Source organism: Balearica regulorum, chromosome Z (assembly GCF_011004875.1).
Source record: "Balearica regulorum gibbericeps isolate bBalReg1 chromosome Z, bBalReg1.pri, whole genome shotgun sequence".
Taxonomy (NCBI): domain Eukaryota; kingdom Metazoa; phylum Chordata; class Aves; order Gruiformes; family Gruidae; genus Balearica; species Balearica regulorum.
Genome location: NC_046220.1, coordinates 11,362,117 through 11,388,562, shown reverse-complemented (window position 1 = coordinate 11,388,562; position 26,446 = coordinate 11,362,117). Strand labels below are relative to the sequence as shown.

At 38.7% G+C, this 26,446-nt stretch overlaps 1 protein-coding gene across 1 annotated transcript in view; it reads right to left on the bottom strand.

Moving 5' to 3' along the window:
• The window catches only part of SHOC1 (shortage in chiasmata 1), a 57,477-nt gene extending 41,741 nt beyond the window's left edge, over positions 1–15,736 (bottom strand). Inside the window, exons 1-5 of the mRNA XM_075740425.1 lie at positions 15,701–15,736; positions 13,478–13,555; positions 9,072–9,201; positions 8,423–8,504; positions 2,592–2,782 (exon numbers count right to left, since the gene is read on the bottom strand). Coding sequence (XP_075596540.1) covers positions 2,592–2,782; positions 8,423–8,504; positions 9,072–9,201; positions 13,478–13,555; positions 15,701–15,736 — 517 coding nt within the window. The remainder of the gene's footprint in view (positions 1–2,591; positions 2,783–8,422; positions 8,505–9,071; positions 9,202–13,477; positions 13,556–15,700) is intronic.
• Between the last annotated feature and the right edge of the window lie 10,710 nt (positions 15,737–26,446).

Here is a 26,446-nt window from a genome sequence, read left to right as displayed (position 1 = left end):
GAACTCTACAGTTACTGACTGAACCAAATTAAGTTTTTTAGCTTTTCCATTTAATGTGTTTCGTATTTCACAAGTCTTAACTTTCTTACCTTTTTCCACTGCTATACTTCAGTAATAATTTACTAGCTACATTTTAAATGTGTGCATAACCTATTACACTAAACTTCACAACCTTATTAGAATCTTTTTTAATTTAAACAACTTTAAATGCTACAGCTCTTATTAAGTATTATATGCATTATTTCTTAGATTACACAACAAAAAGTAAAATGACTGAAGAAATTAATTTTGTTTTCTGAAAGTAAGAACAGGGTTACATGAACAGAAATAACCATGGAACATTTTAATATGTACAAGCTGGTAGGAAAAAAACTCATGGAGTAATAAAACAAGCTATTTAGAATTCAAATATAACCTTCCTCTATTGGAAAAACAGATTTTAAATGATCATTTCAAATCCTACATCATGTTCTTTCTTAATTTTTTTTCAATATGGGTTAGATAATTATGTCATATCCGTCAGTAAATTTCCATGTTTTTGCATTGTCTGTATGTATCTTCATGCTTTTAGTGAAACCTAGACAGTTTTGTGCTGTTAGCAGACTAGCTGGCATTATTAGCAGGTTCTCAAGACACAAAATAGCTTGCAAACCTTTCAGAAGGGCAGCTTTTAAAAATGTTAGAATTAATAGTCAACAGACTTGTGCTAACATTTCCTTCTTTATGCAAACAGAAAGTTAGAAAAAAGGTTGGCAGTAACACATGGGTCACATTGAAAGATAATTATTGATAATTATTGATTCAATAAACCAGTCACCAGAACAGTGAATAATTTAATGTTCTCCCTGTTGTCATTTAACCCCAACTGGCAGCTAGGAACCCCGCAGCTGCTTGCTCGCTCCTCCCCTGGCAAGATGGAGGAGAGAACTGGAAAAGTGAAACTGAGAAAACTTGTGGGTTGAGATAAAGACAGTTTCATAAGTAAAGCAAAACCGAGTGCGAAAGCAAAGCAAGACAAGGAATTTGTAGGCAGTTGTTCAGCCATCTCCAAGAAAGCAGGGCTCCATCACGCGTAACGGTGACTTGGGAAGACAAACACCATCACTCTGAATGTCACCCATCCCACTTCCTCTTCCCCCAGCCCCTTATATGCTGAGCATGACGTTATATGGTATATGGAATATCCCTTTGGTCAGTCCTCCTGGCTGTGTCCTCTCCCACCTTCTTGTGCACCCCCAGCCCACTCGCTGGTAGGGTGGTGTGAGGAGCAGAAAAGGCCTTGGTTCTGTGTAAGCACTGCTCAGCAGTAACAAAAACATCTCTGTTTAACAAAAACATCTCTATATTATCAATACTGTTGTTCAGCACAAATCCAAAACACAGCCCCATACTAGCTACTATGAAGAAAACTACCTCAGCTGAAACCGGGACACTCCCATAAAAAAAATAAAAATCTAGTCTCTTCAGCTTGCATATTTATGTTTGTTTAAGCACAATAATAATCTGTAACTTCAAAATATATAACATGTTTTATGAATTTTATAATTTTTTTTTCTTTCAGAGACTCCTGTCCATGGAAATTTAGCTCTCTTGATTGTTCCTAACAAAGTAAAAGCTAAGATACATGAAAGCATCTGAATTAGTTTTATTCTCTTTGTAAGCACATACTGTAGAGAGCTTTATTAATTATTGAAACCTTCTGCCATATGCCACCTAATTTTGAAAAAAAAAATAGATCAGGTAATTACTGAATCAGATTAATTAAGATTACTGTCTTTCAATTATTAACTGTAATACACTCGCATTGTTGATGCTGTGTACCTAATAAATGTTATCTTGTGCAACATTGTATCAAGAACCACCTGCTGCCTCTGTGTGACTGTGGAAAAAAGCTCTTCGTAAATGATCACATTACTTTCCTTTTCTAAAGTAATGTAATTGACAGAAAAAAACCCCCAACCCAACACCCTATTGAAAAAGTAAACCCGATAGTTCAAAATAAAAAATGGTAATACAGTTGAATCAAACACTTTCTCAACATTTTACTTTCTATGATCAGAATTCATTATATCTATTGGGGCACTACTAATCATAAAATTTCAGAAAACCCGTAGGAACACTATCCAATTTGAACTATTTTCATCCCAGCAACAAAGAAGAAACTGCTTACTTCTTTCCCTCCTTGTCATAGTAAGAGAACATGCCACAGGAATGGACAGTTGAGTCCCATCACCAAATAAGCATGGCAATTCAGTGCATGTACTGAGGTACAAAGGATCATTAGCGTTTTGATCAATGCCTGATAAGTTCTACTTATGGTGATATTTTTGTCACTGTCTGCCATATATTTGATCAGCCTGAAACTTCTTTTGGCTTCCATCTATCTTGAACTGTCAAGACAAGTCCTGATTCTCCAGGGAATAAATCTCTCTTAAATCGTTACAACTTCTGCAATTGCAAAGGCTGTGATCACCCAAATGGTCTCTTCAATGTCTATGGATCATGCTCAAAAAATTGTGGAAGTTGACTTCATATTCAGTTGGCAAGCTGACTCCACAAAAAGTTAAAAAACATTGAATTAAACACCTTACCTTGCCATTGTTCTTTAAATTCAGTAGCATAGTCAGTCTTCAAATATTTGTCTTGGGTGGATTCTCCTTTAAAAACATTCTTCATAGGTAAAAGAGGTCCTTCTATGTCAGCCTGAGAGCAGGGATTTGAACTTGGAATAACTTCTATTAATTCATTACTAATATGTAACTCTACAGAAGAGGTAGGTTTCCTAAAAAGCAGAAAAAAAATAATCTTACATTTAAGCTGTTGTAAAAGCACTGCCATAACTTCCCTGACTCCTCAGTGAATTAACGGCACTAAAAAGATATTTTAATGAAGAAGATCAGAAATTACAGAGTTGTTATCACTATTCACTAGATCCACAGTCAAATTATATGTTTAATGTTTCCCCAAGAAAAAGCCCTTTAAGTTTACCCCCAGAATTAAATTGAACAAAAGGAGACTGGCTGGAAAAAAGCATCAAATCTATTAATGTCATAACATTTATGACAAAAATTTGCTACTGGGTTAAATGTATAGTCATACTCCAAAAAACATGCAGAAATTGCAAGTACAGCAGTTACTGCAATAGGGAAAAGACAGGATAAATGAAACAAACCCACTTCATCTTCCTGTCAGTTTTCATACTAATCTCAATACTACTGTTGTTCGTCAGGAAAAAAACCCTGCTTGCCAAATAAATAGCAAAATCATTTGGCTACAGAAAAAAAAAAAAAAATCATAGTCCTGAGCTAATTATGCATCCGGACGAAATATTTGTAATTGCTACTTACAATACGGTCATGTTAATGCTATGTTATCCAAATTGACTGGAAAAATAAACTGACTCTGATGAGTGTTGACATTTCTGAAAAAGCCAAATTTTCTGCTCATCTATTGCTATTGAACTTAATATTCTGATTTCAGACAACTGATTTCTCAACTGTGCATCCTATTGATTTATTCAGTTTTTTAATAACCCTTTGCCTTACACAGTCTTGCTACTTGCTAGCCATCTGGAGTAAAATCTCATAAAAGCAATCAGTATATGAGTGCACCTCTGAATTTTGGTATAGACCTTCATGTTTAGGTAGCAATAGTGAGGAATCTCTACTACACATCTTAAAAAAAATCAACTATTTTAGAACACTTTTGAGTATAGCTCAAAAGTTAATTTTGAAATTACAAGTTGTATAGTACACAAACAATAACTATGCAGTATTAACAATAATTAATGTCCAGACTTTAACATGGCATAAGCTTTTGAATATCCATGGTCCTTAAAACACTGTGTCAAGTTACATGTGGGCCAACTTCATTGAAATCAATGTGTTTCCCTGTAGTTTTACAGATAGATCGTGCCTAAGTGAGTTCCTGATTTGAGACTACATGGGCCAGCCTTTTCCAGAGTCAAGCCCTTAGTAACGTCATGCTGGAAAATGGTAAATATTTTAAATGATAGACTACTCTAAGTATGGAAACATATATTCAAGTCCTATAGCTATGCTCATGCAGTGTTTTGAACACAGAAGGCACTGCATTAAATTTAACATATTAAGCTTCAATTAGATCTTTTACAATACAAAGACTTTCAGCATTATCTTTGAAACATGGACAGTTGAGTCCCATCACCAAATAAGCACGGCAATTAAGTGCATGTACTAAAGCCAGTAATGGGGTTTGATCCAATTAAGTAATTTGTCAGTTTCTAGGAATTATAGACTCACTTCCTTATCTCCTTTCCTGCCAGGTGTCCTCTCATCCCTGCCTAGGCAGTCTGTGTCTCCTCAGTTTTTTTCTCCCACTCAGTGTTTTTCTCCCACTTGTTTCTTGTCCTCATGTTGTTTTTCAGCCTCTTCAAGGAGATAGTAGGCTCCTTGGCACGTTGAACCAGTTTTCCATAATGTATCAGTCCATTTCACTGACTCTTTGATCAGTCACACTTACACTTTTCACTGGCTTACATGAAGAACTTTAACAAAAAACCCACAAACCCAAAAAACCCAAGCTGACAAGTTTATGTCAAAATATCAACTTTCCTAATCTAGTTACCTAAATTTTTAGACACACAGTAAAGCATAAAATATCTACACAAAGCCCCTATTTAGTAGTGAAAACTTGTGCCTTCTGTTAAAACAGAACTAAGTCATCTTCTGAGCAGTCTTAGAATACAATGTATTGAATCTTATAAGCGATCCAAAGATACTGAACTCAATTATAACTGTATTACATATCAGAACATCTAGAATATACTTTGATAATTATTGCACCAAACGATAAGTAAGTCTAAAATTTTTTAACTACAGTTATGTTATGGTTTTTGTACAACTCTGGGACTATAGTTCTCCTGTGAGCCATACCCAGCAGTGAACACTGTACTCCTGAAAAATGCCTACCATTGGTTTAAATGACAACAGCAGAACATTTTAGCGCTTGTTTCCAACCAGTTTTGAAAAGATTATAACATTTTGCTTATTTCCTGTCATCTGTCATTTTGACTATTAGAAAGAAATGAGTGTTATCTATAAATTTACTTGTCATGCTATTCACTCCCTGGTCCTTACTAACAGTAAATCTACTGAAAAATATTTACTGTAGGTCAATTTTTACATACCCAGAATAAACTACCTACCATGTTTACAGCTCATTCCTATCTCTTTTTTGTGTGTGTCTTGCTTTGCAAATACATGGCTGTATATTACATTTCCCACCAGGAATACTTATAATGACTTGTGATGAAGTATGTGTATTAATATTGCTTAGTCATACTCACAGGGAAACCACTATCCTAAAATATCTGAGTTACTTAGATTCTCTTTACTCACCTTAAACAGCATGCAAAGCCCTTTAAGAATCTGAAGCACAAATGCAACCTTTCCTCCTAAGTTTAACCCATTGCTCCTTATTTGCTAGTCTCACTCCAATTAATTCTTTACTGGTACACAGACTAAGCCCACTTCATTTTAAAATACATTAAGTGAAATAATCTCAGATTTTCTGTAACTGGAGTCTAATACATGCACTGATTTCCTCAGATTTATCTAGTGTTATGACTGACTTAAGTGCTACAACAACAGGTAAAAGTAAATGCTGTTTGGTCTAATAAAACTTCTTTACTCTTGACATTTAGTATCCCTTGAGATGGCATCTAATTGATTCTTGAATTGCTCACTATTGATACCTAAACCACACTGTGTCTTTAGAACAACTTCTTTGGGAGTTTCTTTTTCTGTTACGGTTGTTAGTCTAGACAATGTCTCGGGTGATATCTTTGCGCGGGTTCTGCAGTATCCTCATAACATTTATCACTCTCTGAAGGTGCAAAGATCATTATATTACATATAATAGTCTTAATTTTTTTCTGAAGATTCAGAACGTAATTTCAGTTGTTCTTCAGTGTAGCTTTGGCATTAATCTAAACCTATAGTTCAAGTTCATTATAAGGCAGAATAATTTCAGATGCAATTAATTTTGTAATTACCTTTTTGTCAGTAAATCTCAAAACCTATGTAGTTTTCTTTAAAAATGCAGTGGTGTACTGGTTACATAGATCAATGCTGGACTGCATTAAAACCTGAAAATATAATCCAATGCGTCCAGTTCACAGGATCACAGAATTACAAAATGGTTGAGGTTGGAAGGCACCTCTGGACGTTATCTAGTCCAACCCCAGTTAAGATACTCAAATGCCAGTCTCAAAATAACATTTCCAGGTTGGTTTTGGCAACCTAAATCAGTAAGTACATTTTTTTCACTTTGATTTTGTTATTTCTATAGCACAATAAAATTTCTGCATCTGTGCAAAACTGTTATTTTAATTTTTTTAAAATTTTATTTTCCATTTTTTCTGTTCAGCAGTCAAAATCAGCCTAACTTTTACATAATGTGCATTCTTTATAACTCAAATGTTAGGGGAAAGTTAGGGCTTCAGGTTCAAACTTTCAAAAATATTCCGACACTGCTTCACTTAATACTGCAAGCCTGAGGACAAGATGCAAATGAGGGCCTATATAGGACTTCAACATCTGTTAGTTATCTGAACACTAGAGAGACATGAAATGACAAGAGGAGAATGGCTGTTTAAAAGCTGACACTATGTTATGCCCTAGTGGGTACTGTGTTTGGTAAAGCTGTGATCATAAACAACTTTTTTTTCAAATCTGGTTGACTCAGTAATGAAAATTGTTCAATGCTATTATCTTCACTGTTGAGCACATGGCTGTAGGCCATATAACAAAACCCAAGTTGAATACAAATACGCTATCTTGGGTATTTCTAATAACATTGTGAGAAAAACAGAAAATGAACTCATTAATATTCACAAGATTCCCATATAAATGGTAATATTGTAATCTATATTCTCTAGAACAAAACCAAGGTACTCATGCTGGGTGCCAATCTAAGACATCAGACCCCTAGCCTTTCAAAGTATTTGACATTTTTCTGTGTTAAAGCACTAGTACTCTCCAACCAACTTCAGTTATGAGTGCTCATCTTCTTTAGGTTTGCCAGAAAATAAGAGGAGCACATTCAGTGGATAACTGCAGAGGTTTTGGTTCAGATGGCTTGCTCAAAATCACACAGGATTTTTGACAAAGCCAAAACCAGAATCAGTTCCCCGGCAGCATTCGACTTCCTTAACAAAGCTCCAAGAATTGCATAATACTAGGAAAACACATCCTCTGTAGAGTCTATTATGATTATTAATTAATGATCAAAGAATTACACAGAACATCACAAGAGTTAACTGTCCTTTTAAATTAAGGGTAAAGTTTTTTTCTTTTTCTTCCATAAAGCCTTCCATTATATGCTTATTATTCTAGTTTTCTTCTCCCACAGTAATTATGTTTTTGAAGAGCTATGCACTTCCTTTTCATGCAGTACCACTTCTACAGGAAAAGTACCTCTCCATCGCTACAAAAGAGGCAGAATTACACAGACAGCCACATCATTCATTGCACAGCCCTGAACCTTTTTTTGAGCACGATCACTTCTCTACCATGAATGAGCAGAGGGTCATGCCGAAACTAGAGTACATACAAATGCAATTAAAGACTGTATCATAGTGAAATCACAGAAGAATGTCACTGTAAGGTACTGGCAAGCCTGGTACCAGCATTTTCTGTACATGATTATTTAATTCTACAACCACAAGTTTTCTTCACAACCATTTTTTAATGTAGGTTTGAAGATAACCTAGAATTTAGACTGGCCTGTGAAACCACAAATGTAATTTCTCTCTTTCTTTCACACTGACAATTGAGAGCAGAAATGCACACAATTTACTGGTTTCACAGAACCATAATTTTCTTTCATGTCTTATGCATGCTGTAAAGGCTGTGCTGCAAACCTGTTTTGAAAATGAACTCTATTTCAGAGTTCATTTGATACATTTTGACTTTATATGTAATTTTAAAATAAATAGGTCTATCTTGAATTGCTATAATGCAAGTTGGACTTTTTATAGCCACCTTTTATAGTTTTTCAAAGATTTATAAATACCTTCCTTCAAATAGCTTCATCTACAAGAGATAATTGTCTTGGCGGGGGGGAGGGGGGGAAATGTCCCCATGGTTTACTTTCATGTTCATCTGCAGATTTCAGAGACTTTCTCCAACATCATAAATAGATAACACAACCATTATAAAAATGAGATAAACAAGCAGAGAACTCCATAAAAACACAATACTATTTTTAGTGAAAAAGCCATCTTTAACCTGTCTGCTATAGTGTACAGCTCCAGCACACTGTACACTTGCTACTGTCAGAAAACATTTCCATATTCTGTTATCATCATTAGCTTATGATTCACAAAATACCTGAATGATATCAAAGGAATCATATATTTTTTTAATTTAAGGTTACTGACTTTTCCAGAAAATCCTCCACAGACAAACTTTTCTTCCATTGATCCAATACTGAAATAGTGAATATGTTCTGTGTCGAAGTAACTGAGACAAAAAGAGAGAAAAAAAATCACACAGAAAATATTAAAATTAATTTTTATTTTTCTGTATTGATCAAACCATTGCAGAGGCTAACCAAATTTACACAGGACGTACAGAAGAAACAACAGTTTTAGTTTCCATTAGCAAAAGTAAATGCAAATACACCAGAAAGATGAAAATACTTTTGTCTGTGTTTGAAAATCACCAATTTTTTCTGCATCTTAAAACCTCAGCACCATCTTTCAAACCTCTCCCAACTAATCGGATTTTGTATTTTACTTATCTCTGATCATTGCTTTTCTTCCATAACTCCATGTCCAGACAGTATGTTTTCCAGAGATCTCTACAAACTAATCAAATATCACTCTTATTTATGGTGCACACACAAATAAATATCCATTACCCATTTGTTTCTTCTTAAGCAATGAACACATTCTACTTTCAAGAGCTATATGAACTGACATACTGCTACTTCTGGAATTTTTTTTTTCCAGACTTACCATATTATGCACAAACACAAGCTTTTTTTTTTGATCCACAGTTAATCTAAAGTAAAACTATACAACCTACTTCTAGTCCACGGCTTCCTATATTTATCATCAGCAAAGAGTCCAGTGAGATGATACTTTTCATCTTGATGTAAACAGGGAGGAAAGCAAAGTGATAATCTCCAGATGGAAAACTTCTGCCTTGCCATGCTCTGCACAAATAAAGGCATGTGATAAAATTATAAGAGTCAGTTCCATTCTGTTCTTTTCGTGCACTCTTCAAACAGTCCCACTGTTTTCAAGTTTTCTATTAGAATACAATATTTTATATTTAAACTTCATTTTTCTGTAAAACTGACAGTCCAAACTAAGAGAAGATATTAACATTTATCTGACCCGATATTTAACTTTTAAACTCCACTTCTGCATATGCAAAACCGCACATATGATTAGCTTCACTCAAACTTTGCATGTGCAATTACAAGTGCTTAACTTAACACTTACATTGGTCTCCTGAACTGACGCATGTGTATAAGCTGACCAGAAACAACTTAAAATCATTGCTGCTAGTGCTGTTTTAAGTGCTCACATGATTCTAAACCCTCTTCCACGTGCCATTATGAGCTAACAAAAGCCCTACATAAATCCTTTTATCTTAGAATCATAGAATCATAGAATCACAGAATGGTTTGGGTTGGAAGGGACCTCAAAGATCATCTAGTTCCAACCCCCCTGCTATGGGCAGGGACACCCTCCACTAGACCACGTTGCCCAAAGCCCCATCCAGCCTGGCCTTGAACACTTCCAGGGAGGGGGCATCCACAGCTTCTCTGGGCAACCTGTGCCAGTACCTCACCACCCTCACAGTCAAGAATTTCTTTCTAACATCTAATCTAAATCGACCCTCCTTCAGCTTAAACCCATTACCCCTTGTCCTGTCACTACACTCCCTGATAAACAGTCCCTCACCATCTTTCCTGCAGGCCCCTTCAGGTACTGGAAGGCCACAATTAGATCTCCCCGGAGCCACCTTTTCTCCAGGCTGAACAATCCCAGCTCTCTCAGCCTGTCCTCATAGGAGAGGTGCTCCAGCCCTCTGATCATTTTTGTGGCCCTCCTCTGGACTCTCTCCAACAGCTCCATGTCTCTCCTGTACTGGGACCCCCAGAGCTGGACGCAGCTTCTGTATTTATCTTCTATAAGTACAACAGGGGAGCATGGTAGTAATCAACTGAATTGTAGAATTAAATAGTCAACATGGCACCTTCAGTAACTCTTCACTGAAGACCACCTTCAATAAACTATACAACAGTTCTTTTGTCACAAAAGCCCACATGTAGCACTGTCTAACTAGCACAGAACCACAAAATAAACAGTGAGTTTAGGAAGCCGAAAAAAATGATTCTTACACAGGGGTTTGGATTTAACAAGTTTATAGCTTAGGAAGAGGTTTTCCTCAAAAATTCTGGGGTGTAAAAGGCATATTGGAAAAGGCAACTAGCTATAGTAATGTGGGAGAAGATCATGAATGAGACTAGAAATTTCTCTGTAGTTCTAAGACCATTGCCTGACTTCAGGTCTGTTGTTTCAGGTCCTAGAAATGTCCACCCATTTGAGCATATGCTGTCAAGCCAGTTACAGCTTGTACCATTAGATGTCTCAGATGACTAGAAATAGTTCACTGACTTGGATTGCTACCAGAAAAACCTTCCTGTATAGGCAGAAAGAAAAAGAAAAAACTGGGGAAAAAAGAAAAAATAAGAAAAAAAAGAAGACATGTGAAGCAGTGTGAACACTGTCACTTCTGTGAGAGGTCACCATTGCAGATACTTTTTTCCATTTCAGTTTAATCCTTTGTAGGATAGTTACAATTATGTAAATGCCAGTTAATTTTAACAAAAAAGGCAAAAACTACTGCCATTGTAGCATCTTTTCTTTAGGAGGCTCTTGTAAAAAATTGATGAACACCATATTAATCCAATGCATTCCCTCTTGCCTAAGTCCAGGTTTCCACAATGATCTTCTCCTTTACTAATTCTGAAAAAAAGAAGGCAGCAACAGACAACTACAGGCCGCCAGACCTGGGTCTTCTACATGTTATTGGCCATACATCAGTTTAAGGAATCTGTATTGAAGTTTCTGCTGAAACAACTGCATTTTTCATAAAATAAAGTACAGCTAGTGAAGTTCCTGGTAGAGATCACAGGAACAAAAAGAGCTGGTGACAACGTTTTTCTTCATTAAAACAAGCTATAAGAATTGTGACATAACAGCTCTCAAAATACTTTTAGGTTACAGAAGAATGATCTGCTGGAGTTTAAGCAGAAACTACTGAGCAAGTAAATACAAGCAACAATATGACAGAGATCAGAGAAAAATTTTAAATACCAGTATGGAGTTTTACTAAGGTTAACTTGAGTTTAATAGCTAAAATTGTTTTCAACCACTGATGTTTGTGAAGTGGAATGAATACCTGCTAGCATTATCATCACATACAATGGCTTTAAAACAGGAAAATAATGCATTTTACAGAACATTTAAAATTAATTTCTAAGTGTACAGGTTAAGCTGAATTAGTTCACTTTACAAAGTCTGGTAATATATAGCCTTTCTTGCCTTTCTCAAATACATAAAAGTGTTTTTCAAGGCCATGGTATTTAATCAATGCATATTTACGTCTATTTCTCAAGGAAATGTAAAGGTGTCTGCAAATTTCTCTTGTAACCAAAAGATATTATGTGCATTTTTATAGTTCCATACAGCTGGCACGTATTATCAGTTTATAACATAAGAGAATTTGAACTTCTAAGATGACTTTGTAATCACACCTACAACACTCAGTAGCATGAGGAATTGAACTCTGGTGTCTTTAATGACTGAAAAGGCTCCTTTCTTCAAAGATACATTTACACGGGACAGCTGGATAAACTGTATCTGAGGTTGATAAAAATGCATAACAAGTACATTAAGAGCAGGATTCCACATCCAGTTGAGCCAGATGTGTGCAGCATTCAGAGTTCGATACGCTCATCGAATTCCAGCATTTCCTAAGAATTGGAAGCATTAGGCAAGTGCACTTGATATATCAAATGCCTGAAAAGTCAATTTAACTATCATGTACTTTCTAGCAGGGTGATAGAAGTCAGGCACAAGAGTAGAACAAGAAGGTGCAGTTTTAGCACAGCATATCCCTTGCACAGTTATGTTTGTAATACCTTTAAATGTGTGATCATACCCATTAACCCCTTCTGGTAGTATTACAGAGCATCATTCACACTCTGTTCCAGAGCAGCCATTCACTAAACATTTCTCTTCTATCACTTTTAATTTGTCCTGCTGTCAGCACCACCGTAATCCTCAAAATTCAGGCAAGAAAAGCCATGAATTCTTCTCTTTTGCATGATAGCCTACAATATGTTTTGCTAACACACCTGTTTTCTACTCACATATAATACAGAAACATCTGAAGATCAAACCAAATGGAACTACTGTGAGAAGGTTTTCACACACATATTGAATGACAGCTTGCATACTGTTGGAGTTACAATAGAAAAAGAAGTTCTGATTGCTACAATCTAAAAAAACACTAGGCACATACACAGGTACTATATGGGACAATTCCTGCACTGTAAGGAGAAGGATGTGCGCTATGTGTTTCATAATGTGAATCTCAGTTTACCCGTAAGAACTATTGCCAGACCACTTCTGAGGCTGCATTTCTCCAGCTATGTGCCAGGAGCACTTGTGTATGTGCTTGCACTCTCCCTGAACTCTTGAAGGCGTCATGTCTTGCTACCTCGTTTGCTTGGCAAAGCACCACTCTGCCAGAGAAGGTTTTTTTTATTTCACTCATAGCTTTTCTTTGAAAATGTAAAGAAGTAAAAACTCAATTAAGTAAGACAGTGTGCTTCAGTGATAAGCAGTTGGTAACACCAGACAGATGTAGACAGGAAGGAAAACAAGACTTCATAAGGTTTCTATGTCTTAACTGATCAACATCTAGAAAGCCAAAATAGTCATTGTAGGTGTGAAAACCCATCTGTGAATTTAATCTAAAACATTATAAAAACTCTTCCCTATCATCAGTAGGGAATATAGTGCTGTGTATCACTGTCCTAATACATATTAAAGTATCTAGAAAATTGGATTCCTTCTCCAAAAAGGTAATTAATTAAATTTTATGCATTAGAAGGCACAGTGCACTTCCCAAAGAAAGCTCTAAGCAGGAAACTGGCTGTAAAACAGAATTATAGGTGCAACAGACACTAAAAGAAAATTATGGTCTTCAGTTTTGGCAAAATTGTATTTTAATTTTTTATTTTAAAAAATTGTAATAACTTCACTACATTAGCCCAGCAAGAGCAGTACAACTACCTAAATGAAACAGAATTCCTAACAAAATAGTTCTCTTTTTAATGTGCATTCAATCTTTTCTTCAGTTACTGCCATATTTCCTTCAGAATATTAAGAGAAATAACAAAACTATACCTCATATAAATAGTCCGTTGAGTGATACTTTAAAGGTGCAAACATCTTGTTTTGTGATGTTTTCAACACTTCGTTTGTCTAGAAGATATACAGAATATGGATCAGTTAAAAGATTCCTGTATCACGCAAAAATGTTGAAAGAGAAGGTTGAAAATCAGGTTTAACAAGAATAACTTCCTAATTTCTGCTAGCACATGCACCTTGCACTGAATTTCCAATAGAAGAAGGCTACCCAAAACATTCAGTATTATTCCTTTGGAAGGATGTAATAAACAACTACAGACCACGGACAATTGATTTTTATGTGAAGGAACTGGGCTTTTGGGGGTTTTTTGTTATTTTGTTATTTTGCCTCTTGTTATTTGTTTCACAGAAAACCTTTCAAACCATTAAGTGAATGAAAGCTATACAAATTACTTCTCCTAAACAATAATTTTGAGAATTGAGCTGATTAAATTAATTTTTATGGATTCTAAATTAGCTTTTAAAGATAGTAGTTCAGCTATCTAAACTATTACCTTTTCACTGCCTCATGTAGTTATGAGGGGACTATTTTTCTCTCCTTCAGTTTTACAAGGGAAAAGGTGATTGTATAGGCTAGTTGTGAGCAAGAGGTCCTGCTGGAATACCAGGTTTTTAAATTAATTAATGCTTCTGATGAGAACCAGGAGTGAGATGAAAACTATACAAGGACAGAGATACAGTGTGAGTGCAAAATAGATAAAAGAATAGTTATTCTTAATTAAAATTAGGTAGGAGAGTCAAGGCTAAAGTAAGATAATTCTATTCAAAAAGTGTACAATGTAAATGAAACGTAACTAATGTGAATTGTAGGGCCATAAAGGAAACTTTTGACACAAGGCTGTATTCATATACATACCAGTAGGTATCAGTAACATATGAGGCTACAATTGTCTCCGTAACAGCATTGGAAATACCAAATGGGTATGGGTGTAACAGAATTAGGACCAATAAGGAAAAAGTAATTAGGGGCTCACTGCTTCCTTGACAGGCGTCTGGGCAGAGAAAAGGAAGTGCAGGGGAGGTAAAAAGGTGGGTTCAGGAAAAGACAAGACAAGACAAGACAAGAGGAAATAAGGTATAAAATCAGATGGAGAACAAAGTAGAAGGGAACCTTCTGATCAAAGGAGTATGGATGATTGGAGACAGTGGTGAACACAACCAGTGGAATAAAAATGCTGGGCCTGCTAAGGAAAACCCCTTGGACAACCTGCTGGACCCTCCATCAGGTCTCCATCCAACAGACTTGGTGTGGAAGGGTGGAGCAAGAAGGGATGTGTTTGTAAGGAGTACTAAGTGCAGGAGGACAGGCAGTAGAATTGCAACTTAATAGTATTTATGTGTATCACTTATTAAGATTTCTTTATAGCAATATAACCATGCATTCATATAAATACTAAGCAATAGAATTTCATCTATTACTAGCAGTGATATAATTGTGAATTAATACTAGCAGTAGTGAACTGCTTAGTAGCCACTTAAGGTACTACTAATTTCTTAAGGGTGTGTCACTTAATCAGTATATGTCAAAATCATCTCAATCAGGTTTGTTTCAAGTTTCCAATTTTAAATGGGAGGACTGGGATTTAGAAATACCAGTGTGTGAGGATACAAGGAAATCCAAGCATACTTAAAATCTTTTAAATATTTAAAGGATGGATGTCTAGAGAAAGGGGCCAGACTCTTCTCAATGCTGCCCAGTGCCAGGACAAGGGGCAATGGGCACAAACTGGAATACAGGAAGTTCCATCTGCATATGAGGAAAAACTTCTTCACTCTGAGGGTGACCGAGCCCTAGGACAGGCTGCCCAGAGACGTTGTGGAGTTTCCTCCTCTGGAGATACTCAAAACCCACCTGGATGTGACCCTGTGCAACCTGCTCTAGGTGATCCTGCTTTAGCAGGGGGTTGGACTAGATGATCTCTACAGGTCCCTTCCAACCCCTACCAATCTGTGATTCTGTGAAATAGGCGCTATCAGGTATTTCTGTCAGCATCAAATGTTTTTAAATCCGCAGTTTTCAAAATCAATGAAGAACCGGCAGTAGCTAAGTGGCGATGTATGATGGAAACGGAGAACAGTAAGGACATAGACTAACCTGGAGCCAAGCACTACCACGCCCCAGCACTGCCGCCTTTACCTCAGGGTGACACCACCTCTGCCGCGACCGGCCCCTCCCCCCGCCCGCGCGGGAAGCGGAACTCGCGCCTCTGATTGGCTGTCGCCCTTCTCACCCATGGCGCCCACGGCCGCGCGGTCGGTGGAGGGTTGCCGCCCTTTCCGACGCCAGCGCGGTGCCCTCGCAGGGGCGGACCCCCTCCGAGCGTGCGGGCGCCTTCTCTGCCCGCAGCCCCTGCCGCCCAGCTGCGAGGGGGCGGTGGGTGAGGAAACTGCCTTCCTTTTAACTGTGAGCCCCGTCCCTGGCCTCTGAGGGTCTCGGGGTAGTCATGTTACCTCAGGGAAAGGGCTGTTTGCTCGGAGCTGCTTCGGGCAGTCCGTGGAAAGTCTCTTGAAACTGACTGAGGGTGTTGCGTTATTCTTAAATACTGCAGCCTTTCTTCTACAAGCAGCACCGCCAAAGGGTCCGAAGCAGATAGCCCCTAATCTTTATACAAAAGAAGAAATCTCAGGAGGAGCAGATAGAAAAACTTACGTGACTTTCAAACCAGAGTTGAAAATATTTTTAAAGCAGTAAATGCAATTAAGTAACTAAATTTCATCTTCTGTCCAACGGTGGCAGCTTGTATGGGAGAAGCAGCTAAGGAAAGAGATAAGGTTAGTTTTTAAAGTAGTTATATCTAAAGCTTATGCTAACCTGCTATTACCTTGGGAACAGAAATTTAATATCCAGAGTTATGTTTCTGCTTGATATTGCTCAGCAAGCGTGTGTGATGTCAGTTTCTACAAATAGCTGTCAACTTTGGGAAAAAGGCTTTTTTCCCCCCTTCTTTTTTCTTTTAATTGGCAGCCTAAATTGTTCCACAGCCTTCAGGCTGCTGTCTGTTAAACATATTGTTGTGTTTCTCAGCAGGCAGTTTAGTGTCAAATTTCTGCTGTGGTCCAGGCTCTGACTAATCCGTGGACTGACAGAAATTTCAAGACTTGTTTAGAGAATTTTCTCCCCACGCCCTCCAGATTTTACACACATACTAGCTGCAACTAGGCTCCAGATGCAGTTTTGCTTGCTAGAATGACGCCTTCTTACTGTGATTATCACTACAAAGCCATTATATTGCATGTCCTTACCTCCTCCTTTTGCCTTAGAAGTGGATGCTCACGGAGGATGCATCAGAAGTGCAGAAACCTTTGGGAATGCTGCAGCAGGTGCATTCAGACTGTTGCTACAACAGTCTTGGGAGTCTGGAAAACGTGGCTTCTCCAAGAACTCCTTGCAGGTTGAGTCCCAGCTGAGGATAGATTTCTGTGGGGAAAACAAAAGTTACGCTTTTCACTCTGGTTTTAAGAGCTCCATTAGCTTTTGTACTTCCCAGTGAGTGAAAAATTTAAGTAAAAAACCGTTTGGTCAGATGCTGTCTTTACCACTATGAATTTTTTTTTTTTTGGGGGTGGGTTGTTTGTTTTTTTTTTTCCAACTGAGTGGGCATGTTTAGGCCAGCATTAGCACAGAATTTTTCCAAGCACAGGCGTATTGCAAATGTTTCCCAGACAGTTGTTTCTTTCATTCATAATTAATATGGTATAGCAGAAAATTTACTGGATAGAGCAGATGTATTCTTCAGGAATAATTCCTTTATCAGAAAATTACTAGCTTTGGAAAAGTTCTATGAGTCTGCAGAGAAATGGATAAAGAGAAATACAGTTGGAGTCTTTTAGCTGTAGAGCAATTGCAAGGTCCTTCTGGAGATGGAAGAGTACTCTGTGCTGCAGGCTGTATCAGCAGCAGATCCTGTGAAGAGTGCAAATGCCAATACTTTATTGTTATCTCAGTATTTATATTTTTAAAATATATTTTCTATTCTGCTGTCTAAGAAGACAAATTGTTGGGCCAGGTAGGCATAATACACAAAACACAGGAACTTCCAATTAAAGTATTTCAGAAGCATTCCTCTCCCAGCTGGAATATAGAGAAATGCGTGTTTTTACCCCAAATGAGGAAACAAAATAACAGTATATTATGGTAATTGGACAGGATGTTACAGCAGAGACATGCTCCCAATAGCAAAGCCTTTGAAGTACCTGGAAAAGGTAAAAGTAATGACAACCACAAGAGCAGATCAAGTATCTTATGCAGCTACTCCAAGAAACAATGCAGCAACACATAATGTCATTAAGTGGATAGAGATACCTTATGAAGATGCACAAGTCCACGGGACTTGATGAGTTGCATCCGTGGGTCTTGAGGGAATTGGCGGATGAAGTGGCCAGGCCACTCTCCATCATATTTGAGAAGTCCTGGCAGTTTGGCGAAGTTCCCACTGACTGGAAGAGGGGAAACATAACCCCCATTTTTAAGAAAGATAAAAAAGGAAGACCCAGGGAACTACAGGCCAGTGAGTCTCACCTCCGTGCCTGGCAAGATCATGGAACAGACCCTCCTGGAGACTATGCTCAGGCACATGGAAGATAAGGAGGTGATTGGTGACAGCCAACACGCTTCACTAAGGGCAAATTGTGCCTGACAAACTTAGTGGCCTTCTATCATGGGGTTACAGCATTGGTGAATAAGGGAAGGGCAGCTGACATCATCTACCTGGATTGTGCAAGGCATTTGACACTGTCCCGCACGACATCCTTGTCTCTAAATTGGAGAGACATGTATTCGGTGGATGGACCACTCAGTGGATAAGGAATTGGATGACCACACTCAAAGAGTTGTGGTCAACAGCTAAATGTCCAAGTGGAGAACAGTGACGAGTGGTGTTCCTCAGGGGTCGGTACTAGGACCGGCGCTGTTCAACATATTTGTTGGCAACATGGACAATGGGATCGAGTGCACCCTCAGCAAGTTTGCCGACGACACCAAGCTGCGTGGTGTGGTCGACACGCTGGAGGGAAGGGATGCCATCCAGAGGGACCTTGACAGGCTGGAGAGGTGGGTGTACGAAAACCTCATGAAGTTCAACAAGGCCAACCGTGTCCTGGGCTGCATCAAAAGAGGCGTGACCAGCAGGTCGAGGGAGGTGATCCTGCCCCTCTACTCCAGTCTGGTGAGACCCCACCTGGAGTACTGCCTCCAGCTCTGGGGTCCCCAGTACAAGACAGACATGGAGCTGTTGGAGAGAGTCCAGAGGAGGGCCACAAAGATGATCAGAGGGCTGGAGCACCTCTCCTGCGAGGACAGGCTGAGAGAGTTGGGATTGTTCAGTCTGGAGAAGAGAAGGCTCCAGGGAGACCTTATAGCAGCCTTTCAGTACCTGAAGGGGCCTACAGGAAAGATGGTGAGGGACTGTTTATCAGTGGGCTGTAGTGACAGGACAAGGGGTAATGGGTTTAAGCTGAAGGAGGATAGATTTACATTAGATATGAGGAAGAAATTCTTCCCTGAAAGGGTGGTGAGGCACTGGCACAGGTTGCCCAGAGAGGTTGTGGATGCCCCATCCCTGGAAGTGTTCAAGGCCAGGTTGGATGAGGCTTTGGGCAACGTGATCTAGTGGAGGATGTCCCTGCCTGTGGCAGGGGGATTGGCACTAGATGATCTTTGAGGTCCCTTCCAACCCAAACCATTCTATGATTCTATATTTCCAGTTTTTCTTCATCAGATTGAAGAGTTAATGGGGTACACATCCTGCAGAAGAAAATTGTCAGCAATTCATAGTTACCTCCATGACTCTTTTCCTCAGATATACCTGTAGATCCAGATGTCTGTACATACAACTTTTAAATAGATGCATGGGGATTTTTTGTATGGCTGATAAAAAGTGCTAGTGGTATATGCTATGTATATTACTGCTGTTATGATGAAGATCATGAATGGAAAAAGCCTTTCCAGCTCACTACCTGAACCCAGGCAAAGCTTTCGTCCTGCAGGATGCCAGTGGGGCTATGTAAAACTGAAGTGGTAGCTTTGGTACTCACTGGGCAAGCACATACTTTCCTCTTAAGTCTACGTGCTGCATCTTGGTTGGATTTCTTGTGAGTGAAGCTGAGAATTCTATGGATGAGAATAACATGAATGCTGATTAGCACTGTCTATCAGGGTAGGGAGCGTATGGAGAGACAAGATGAAATTTGGTAGCTGCATGTGTTTGTCATCCTCATCTTTTACAATGGGGCTGCTCCTTAGAATTGCCAGAAACGATGAAATAATTTGGGTTTAGCCCTGACCAGTGCTATGGAATCTATTGCTGTGCTCGTTCCTCAACTGTCATAAAATTTATCACCGAACTCCAGAAAGAGTTTTTTGAGAGTATATTGGAGGTTTGGGCACAAGGTTATTATGAATCTCACTGTTCTCTAGAAAATATTCTTTTGTGAGCTGGATCACAGCACATCCAATTCAGCTTAACTGTGTATAAGCTGCATCAATTTATGTTAACTGAGAATTTAGTCCTGTGTCTTTTTTACGTATTTTTTTTTAACCTCATTTAATTTTCTGTTAGTCATAGAAATCAGAACTGAATATAAAATACCACTAAGGCAAGAAAGCAATAAAGATATAAAGAAATATTTGTTATTTGCAGAAAATAAGTATTTTGCTTCATATTGCTTTGAGATCAGAAGAGATTGAAAATATGTGAAGTTGTGGATTTTTTTTTTTTTTTTTTTTTTTTTTTTTTTTTTTTTTTTTTGCTAGAGGAATCAATTCATTTTGTTTCAGAGAATTTAGCCCCTTGGATAACACATAATGGAGTTATGCCTGATTCATTCTCTCAGTATGTGTATTCTTCGTGTGCAAGTTATTCAAAACCTCCACAGAAATGTAAGTGGCATAAATACTTTCTGTGTTACTCCTCAGGAATTTTTATAAGCCAGCTTAAATGAACAAAACAAGTGTTCATTCTACAAGAGTAGAATTTGAAGACAGCACAATGAACTAAGACATCCAGAAAAACAAGACACAGAGAAAAAGATTATCTACACAATATAAATATCTAAATGTACCACAGTCATTCATTTGGAACTATACCTTCCTATGATGTCTTTTAATCAAGTTGCTGCTTAGCATCAGTACTGCATTGTAACATGTAATTACATTTTTATGGGAAATGAATGTTGAGAGAGACATACTTTTCTTCCTCAGCCATTAGTGGAAGGCTGGCACATTCTGTGAAAGATGCAGTAGTTGCTGAGAGTAAAGTAGGGGGAACTGTAACACACCTACAAAGTGTCTCCTTGGGTCATGTGTTTGTACTTCACCTGTGATGCTCAGGGACAGAAATGAGAAGAGTTGTAAGAAGCTCAACACAGTATATTGCTCTTTTATTTACTTTGTATTTTATATAAATTTGGTTGGCTCTAGAGGCTATTGATGAAGTAGCCTTCTTAGCCTTCCAGGTAGCTGCTTAGGGGCTAGAATAAGATGCCTCAGCTCTTTTAGGTGGAAATGGCAGCTTTGATTTATATTTATTTAATACAGAGTTTATTAATGATGAGGAAAGCGATAAAGGATCATAGGATAATTTGAATTGGAAGGGACCTCAGGAGGTCTCTAGATCAACCTCCTGCTCAAAGCAGGGTCAAACATAGATCAGATGAGATTGCTCAGGGCTTTTCCAGTTAAGTTTTGGGAATCTCCGAAGTGGAAGTGGCGTAATGTCTCTGTGTCCCAGCTCCACTGCATAGCTGTCTGTGGGGAAAAACCTTTTCCTTGCCTCCAGTCTAAACCTCTCTGAGCCTATGCCTACTGTTGCTACCCAGAGTGCTGCTGGCCCCTGTTCAGCGTGCCGCATGCCAGGGCCCAGGGCCTTCCCCTCAGAGGTGATCTCTGGTCCTGCTGGCCCTGACCAGGATCACTGCTGGGCTTTCTAGGGCTGTGAATTTATCCTAGCTGTGTTTCATGGAGTTGATGTTAGCTTCTACATCCTGCCTGTCCAGGCCCCTCTGGATGGCAGCCCAACCCTTGCATGTATTGACTGGTCTCCATAACTTGGTGTCATCTGCATGCTTGGTGAAATTGCACCCTTTTGCCTTGTGTAGGTCACTGATAGAGATCTTAAACAGGACAGGTCCCAGGATAGATACTTCAGGTACCCAGTTTTTACCTGACTCCAAGTTGAGTACCACCCATGAAACAGAACTCTCTGAGCCTGACCATTCAACCAATTTTTTATACATCTATTTTTTCATCCATTGCAACCACAGCTTTCTGTTTCACACTCCAAATCCAGACTGTTTATTTTTTTTGCTTTGTTTCTTTTTGCAACGGGGAAGCTTCAGCAGCTATTTATGCCAAATTCTTTTTGGTGTTTTGTAAGAAGAATGGCGCAAGCAAAATAATCCATTTATTTCACTGAAAGCTAAAAAGGGCTGTCAAATAAGCATGCAGAGTTACGAAGCTTAATAGTTGGCTAACATTTCCTCTTGCCTTAGGAAATTTTTAAAACAACTTGTTTTAAAATAACCATCATTGGCCCTGTTCCTAGGCTATCCACTGCAAGATCATAGAATCATCGTAGAATCATAGAATGGTTTGGGTTGGAAGGCACCTCAAAGATCACAGAATCACAGATTGGTAAGGGTTGGAAGGACCTCTGGAGATCATCTAGGCCAACCCCCCTGATAGAGCAGGATCACGTAGAGCAGGTTGCACAGGATCATGTCCAGGCAAGTTTTGAATCTCTCCAGAGAAGGAGACTCCACAATCTCTCTGGGAGCCTGTTGCAGTGCTTGGTCAATCTCAAAGTGAAGAAGTTTTTCCTCATATGCAGATCAAACTTCCTGTGTTCAAGTTTGTGCCTGTTGCCCCTTGTCCTGTCATTGGGCACCACTGAAGAGTCTGGCCACATCCTCTTGACACCTGCCCTTTGGATATTTATAAGTGTTGATGAGATCCCCTCAGTCTTCTCTAGGCTAAACAGACCCAGCTCTTTCAGCCTTTCCTCATTCCTTGTCTTTCTAGATCATCTAGATCATCTAGCCATGGGCAGGGACACCTTCCACTAGACCAGGTTGCTCAAAGCCTCATCCAACCTGGTCTTGAACACTTCCAGGGAGGGGACATCTGTAACATCCCTGGGCAACCTGTTCCAGTGCCTCACCACCCTCACTGTAAAGAATTTCTTCCTAACATGTCATCTAAATGTCCCTTCCTTCATCTTAAGGCCATTACCCCTTGTTCTGTCACTACACTTCCTAATAAACAGTCCCTCACCATCTTTCCTGTAAGACCCCCTTCAGGTACTGGAAGGCTGCTGTAAGATCTCCCCAGAGCCTTTTCTTCTCCAGGCTGAACAATCCCAACTCTCTCAGCCTGTCCTCATAGGAGAGGTGTTCCAGCCCTCTGATCATTTTCATGGCCCTCCTCTGGACTTACTCCAACAGCTCCATGTCGTTCTTGGGCTGAGGACCCCAGAGCTGGACGCAGTACTCCAGGTGGGGTCTCACCAGAGCAGAGCAGAGGGGCAGAATCACCTCCCTCGACCTGCTGTCATGCTGCTTTTGATGCAGCCCAGGATACAGTTGGCTTTCTGGGCTGCAAGCACGCATTGCCAGCTCATGTTGAGCTTCTTGTCCACCGGGACCTCTCCTCAGGGCTGCTCCCAATCCATTCTCCACCCAGCCTGTGTTTGTGCTTGGATTGCCCTGATCCATGCACAGGACCTTGCACTTGGCATTGATAAACTTCATGAGGTTTTCATGGCCCCATCTCTCCAGACTGTCAAGGTTCCTCTGGATGACATCTGGTGTCGACCGCACTACACAGCCTGGTGTTGTTGCCAAACTTGCTGAGGGTGCATCGCACTGTACATGTCCCCGACAAAGATAATAAATAATACTGGTATCAAAATGGGCCCCTGAGGGACTCCACCTGGACATCAAGTTGTTGAGTGCAACACTTTGAGTGTGACCATTCAGCCAATCCACTGAGTGGCCCACTCATCAAATCCATGTGTCTCCAATTTGGAGACAAGGATGTTGTGTGGGACAGTGTCAAATGCTTTGCACAAGTCCAGGTAGATGACATCAGTTGCTCTTATCCATCAATGCCTAACCCTGTCATAGAAGGCCACCAAATTTTTGAGTCATAGTTTTCCCTTGGTGAAGCCGTGTTGGCTGTCACCAGTCACCTCTCTGTTTTCCATGTGCCTGAGCATAGTTTCCACAAGGATCTGCTCCATGATCTTGCTGGTCACAGAGGTGAGACTGACTGGCCTGTAGGTCCCTGGGTCTTCCTTTTTCCCCTTTTCAGAAATGAGGTTATGTTTCCCCTTTTTCAGTCACTGGGAACTTCACCGGTGTGCCAGGACTTTTCAAATGTGATGGATAGTGGCTTAGTAATTTCATACGCCAGTTCCCTGAAGACGCTCAGAGGCATCTCATCAGGTCCCATGGACTTGTGCGCTTTCAGGTTCCTTAGATCATCTCAAACCTGATCTTCTCCTGTGGTGGGCAGTACTTCGTTCTCCATGAATTAGGTGGCTTGGGTCTTGTTGTTAGAACCATTATATCTTTTGTAAATATGGTTGTAGAAATACAGTTAGTTGTGCAAGTTTTAGAGGTTGAACAGCAGCTGAGAAAAATCTTGCTTATATATACATGCTCATCTAGCAGAAGAAAAAAATGCAGAAAAATCACTAATATGAAGGAACATGTGCAGCTTCTTAAAAGATGCTGATTCTCTTGAGTTACTCATGTTGCAAACCCCACTGAATTCAGTGGAAGGAATTCTTTCTTATCAGTAGGGTGAATAACAGGTTTGTACCATCTGACCTCTGATTGTGTGAGCAGACCCTGTGTGTAGTCTCATTACGTTCTGACTATACAAAATGTTGTGTGAGTAACGCTTTCTTTCTGTGATACATACACTTAATCTGGGTGTGACTCCATTACTGGACTATTAAGAGAGAAAATGCTGCTAATATGTACTCAGCTGCAGTTAAAGAAAGCTGAGATCATCAATGCAAAGTCATTCACAGCTGTAATATGTGAATATGGCATTAAAGTTGCTTTTGCAGCTCTACTTTCAATGAGTCCAGAGAAATCAATGTTTCTACTGGATTTTAAATGCAGAGGGGTGGAAAGCCTTTTGATGCTTCGTAATTTTGTGTAATTAACAGCTGATGTGTTAACAGTAACCTGTGATACTGTCTTTTTTCAAATACTGTAGTGAATCTGCATCAGAAAAGGTATTTATAGATCTTCTGGGTTGATTCTATGCAAAATGGAATAAAACAGTGTAAGTTACTAATTTTAAAGTAGACATGCAGGGCAGAGTAAAGCATTGGATCAATCTAATCTGTTTTGATCATAACTTAAATGAGCTATCAGGTAAACATGTTTTAAATAAACTATATCATGTTGAGTTATGCAAGTGGTCAGGCCTGACCTGTGATGTATGAACAAGGCAAGAACATGAGAAATTACAGATCCTTGCAGATAGGAAAAAAATGAGTAATACATATGTGGCTGGCTAGCCTTCACCAGTGGATACAGCAACAAGATGTCAACATAAAAAATAAAAAATTACAGAAATGAGAAACACGATACTTAAAAAAACAAAACAAAAAACAGAGTCCAGTGGGGCAAGACTAATGGGAAGGATGGTAAAGGCGAAGGATTAAATGAGGCAATATTTGGAGCTCTCTTGCAAACATTGATAAAGCCAGACAACAATACTGTCACTTCATCTCTTCCTCTCCTAACAATTTAATGTCTTCAAATTTTACTTGAGATTTTTTTAAAGAAGGGTTGATTTTTATTAGCCTGTATTTTTTTTCCAGTTTATTTTCAACTAAATGCAGTCAGTACATCATGCTTGATTTTTTTTTCCAGCAAAAAACATTTATAGGGATATTTGTTAAAGTAAATAGCTTCAAATGGTCTTGTTTGGATTCTTCATTTTGATCTGTTTTATTTTGTTTACAAATGATAGGCAATGCTTTTTTAAAATGTGTGACTCAAATTTTTCTTGTTGTCTCAGGGTCTGTTTGAGTAGAAACTGAAATTCAATAAATTGTAAAAAACTTGTTTTGGTCTTTTTTCTTATGCAAAACTATATTTGCTATTTGAAGTGAACTCGTTAAAATAAAGGAGTTACTTGTGAATTGAAGTGACTGTTCCTAGTTACTAATTTCTGCAACATACCTGAACTGTTGATATTCGTATCTAATTTCTAATCATAACTTGTAACAGCAAAAAGGAATTCCTGCTCTTTGAACTCCTTAATTTTGTAGGAGTTGCTCACTGCTCTGTGGTAGCTGAAGAAACTGTGAAGAAGAAAACGTTCAGCATCTACCATAGAGGCTCCTGATGCCAAGAGCCATCTTTGCATTTCGCTGCATTTTGTGTTTACCAAGTAACTTACACTCATTCACTTGTTGTACCTCAAGTGTGAGCATGTGTCTATTTTATTTAAATTAAACTCTATTAATATTAAATTTGGATCTTTATGTAGGTTGCCATCATGATACATTACATGTTAAATAGGGATTTTGAAAGCAAATGCATTAGATAAAATCTCCATTAAAAAAAAAAAAGTAAATTAATTCTACCTCTGTTAGCCACTTAAATGGTCAAACTGGTAGGGTTATACTAGCTTACCAGTCTTTCGCAAATGTGAATCTAATTGTGTGCATTTGTTAATTAAACTGTAGTTGTGAAGTGCTTTATATTACACCATATCATTTAATTTGGCATCATTTTTATAAGAAGGGGACTTTTTATTAATGTCTAGGGTATACCCCAACTATCATTAAACATCTGAATGATTTCTTTCAAATTTAAATTTACAAAGGAAGCCTACAGATACAGGATATAGGGGAAGAATACAGGAAAATAAATGTTAAGACTTTTTCACCGCACCAGTGTGATTTGTGAATACCATTTCAT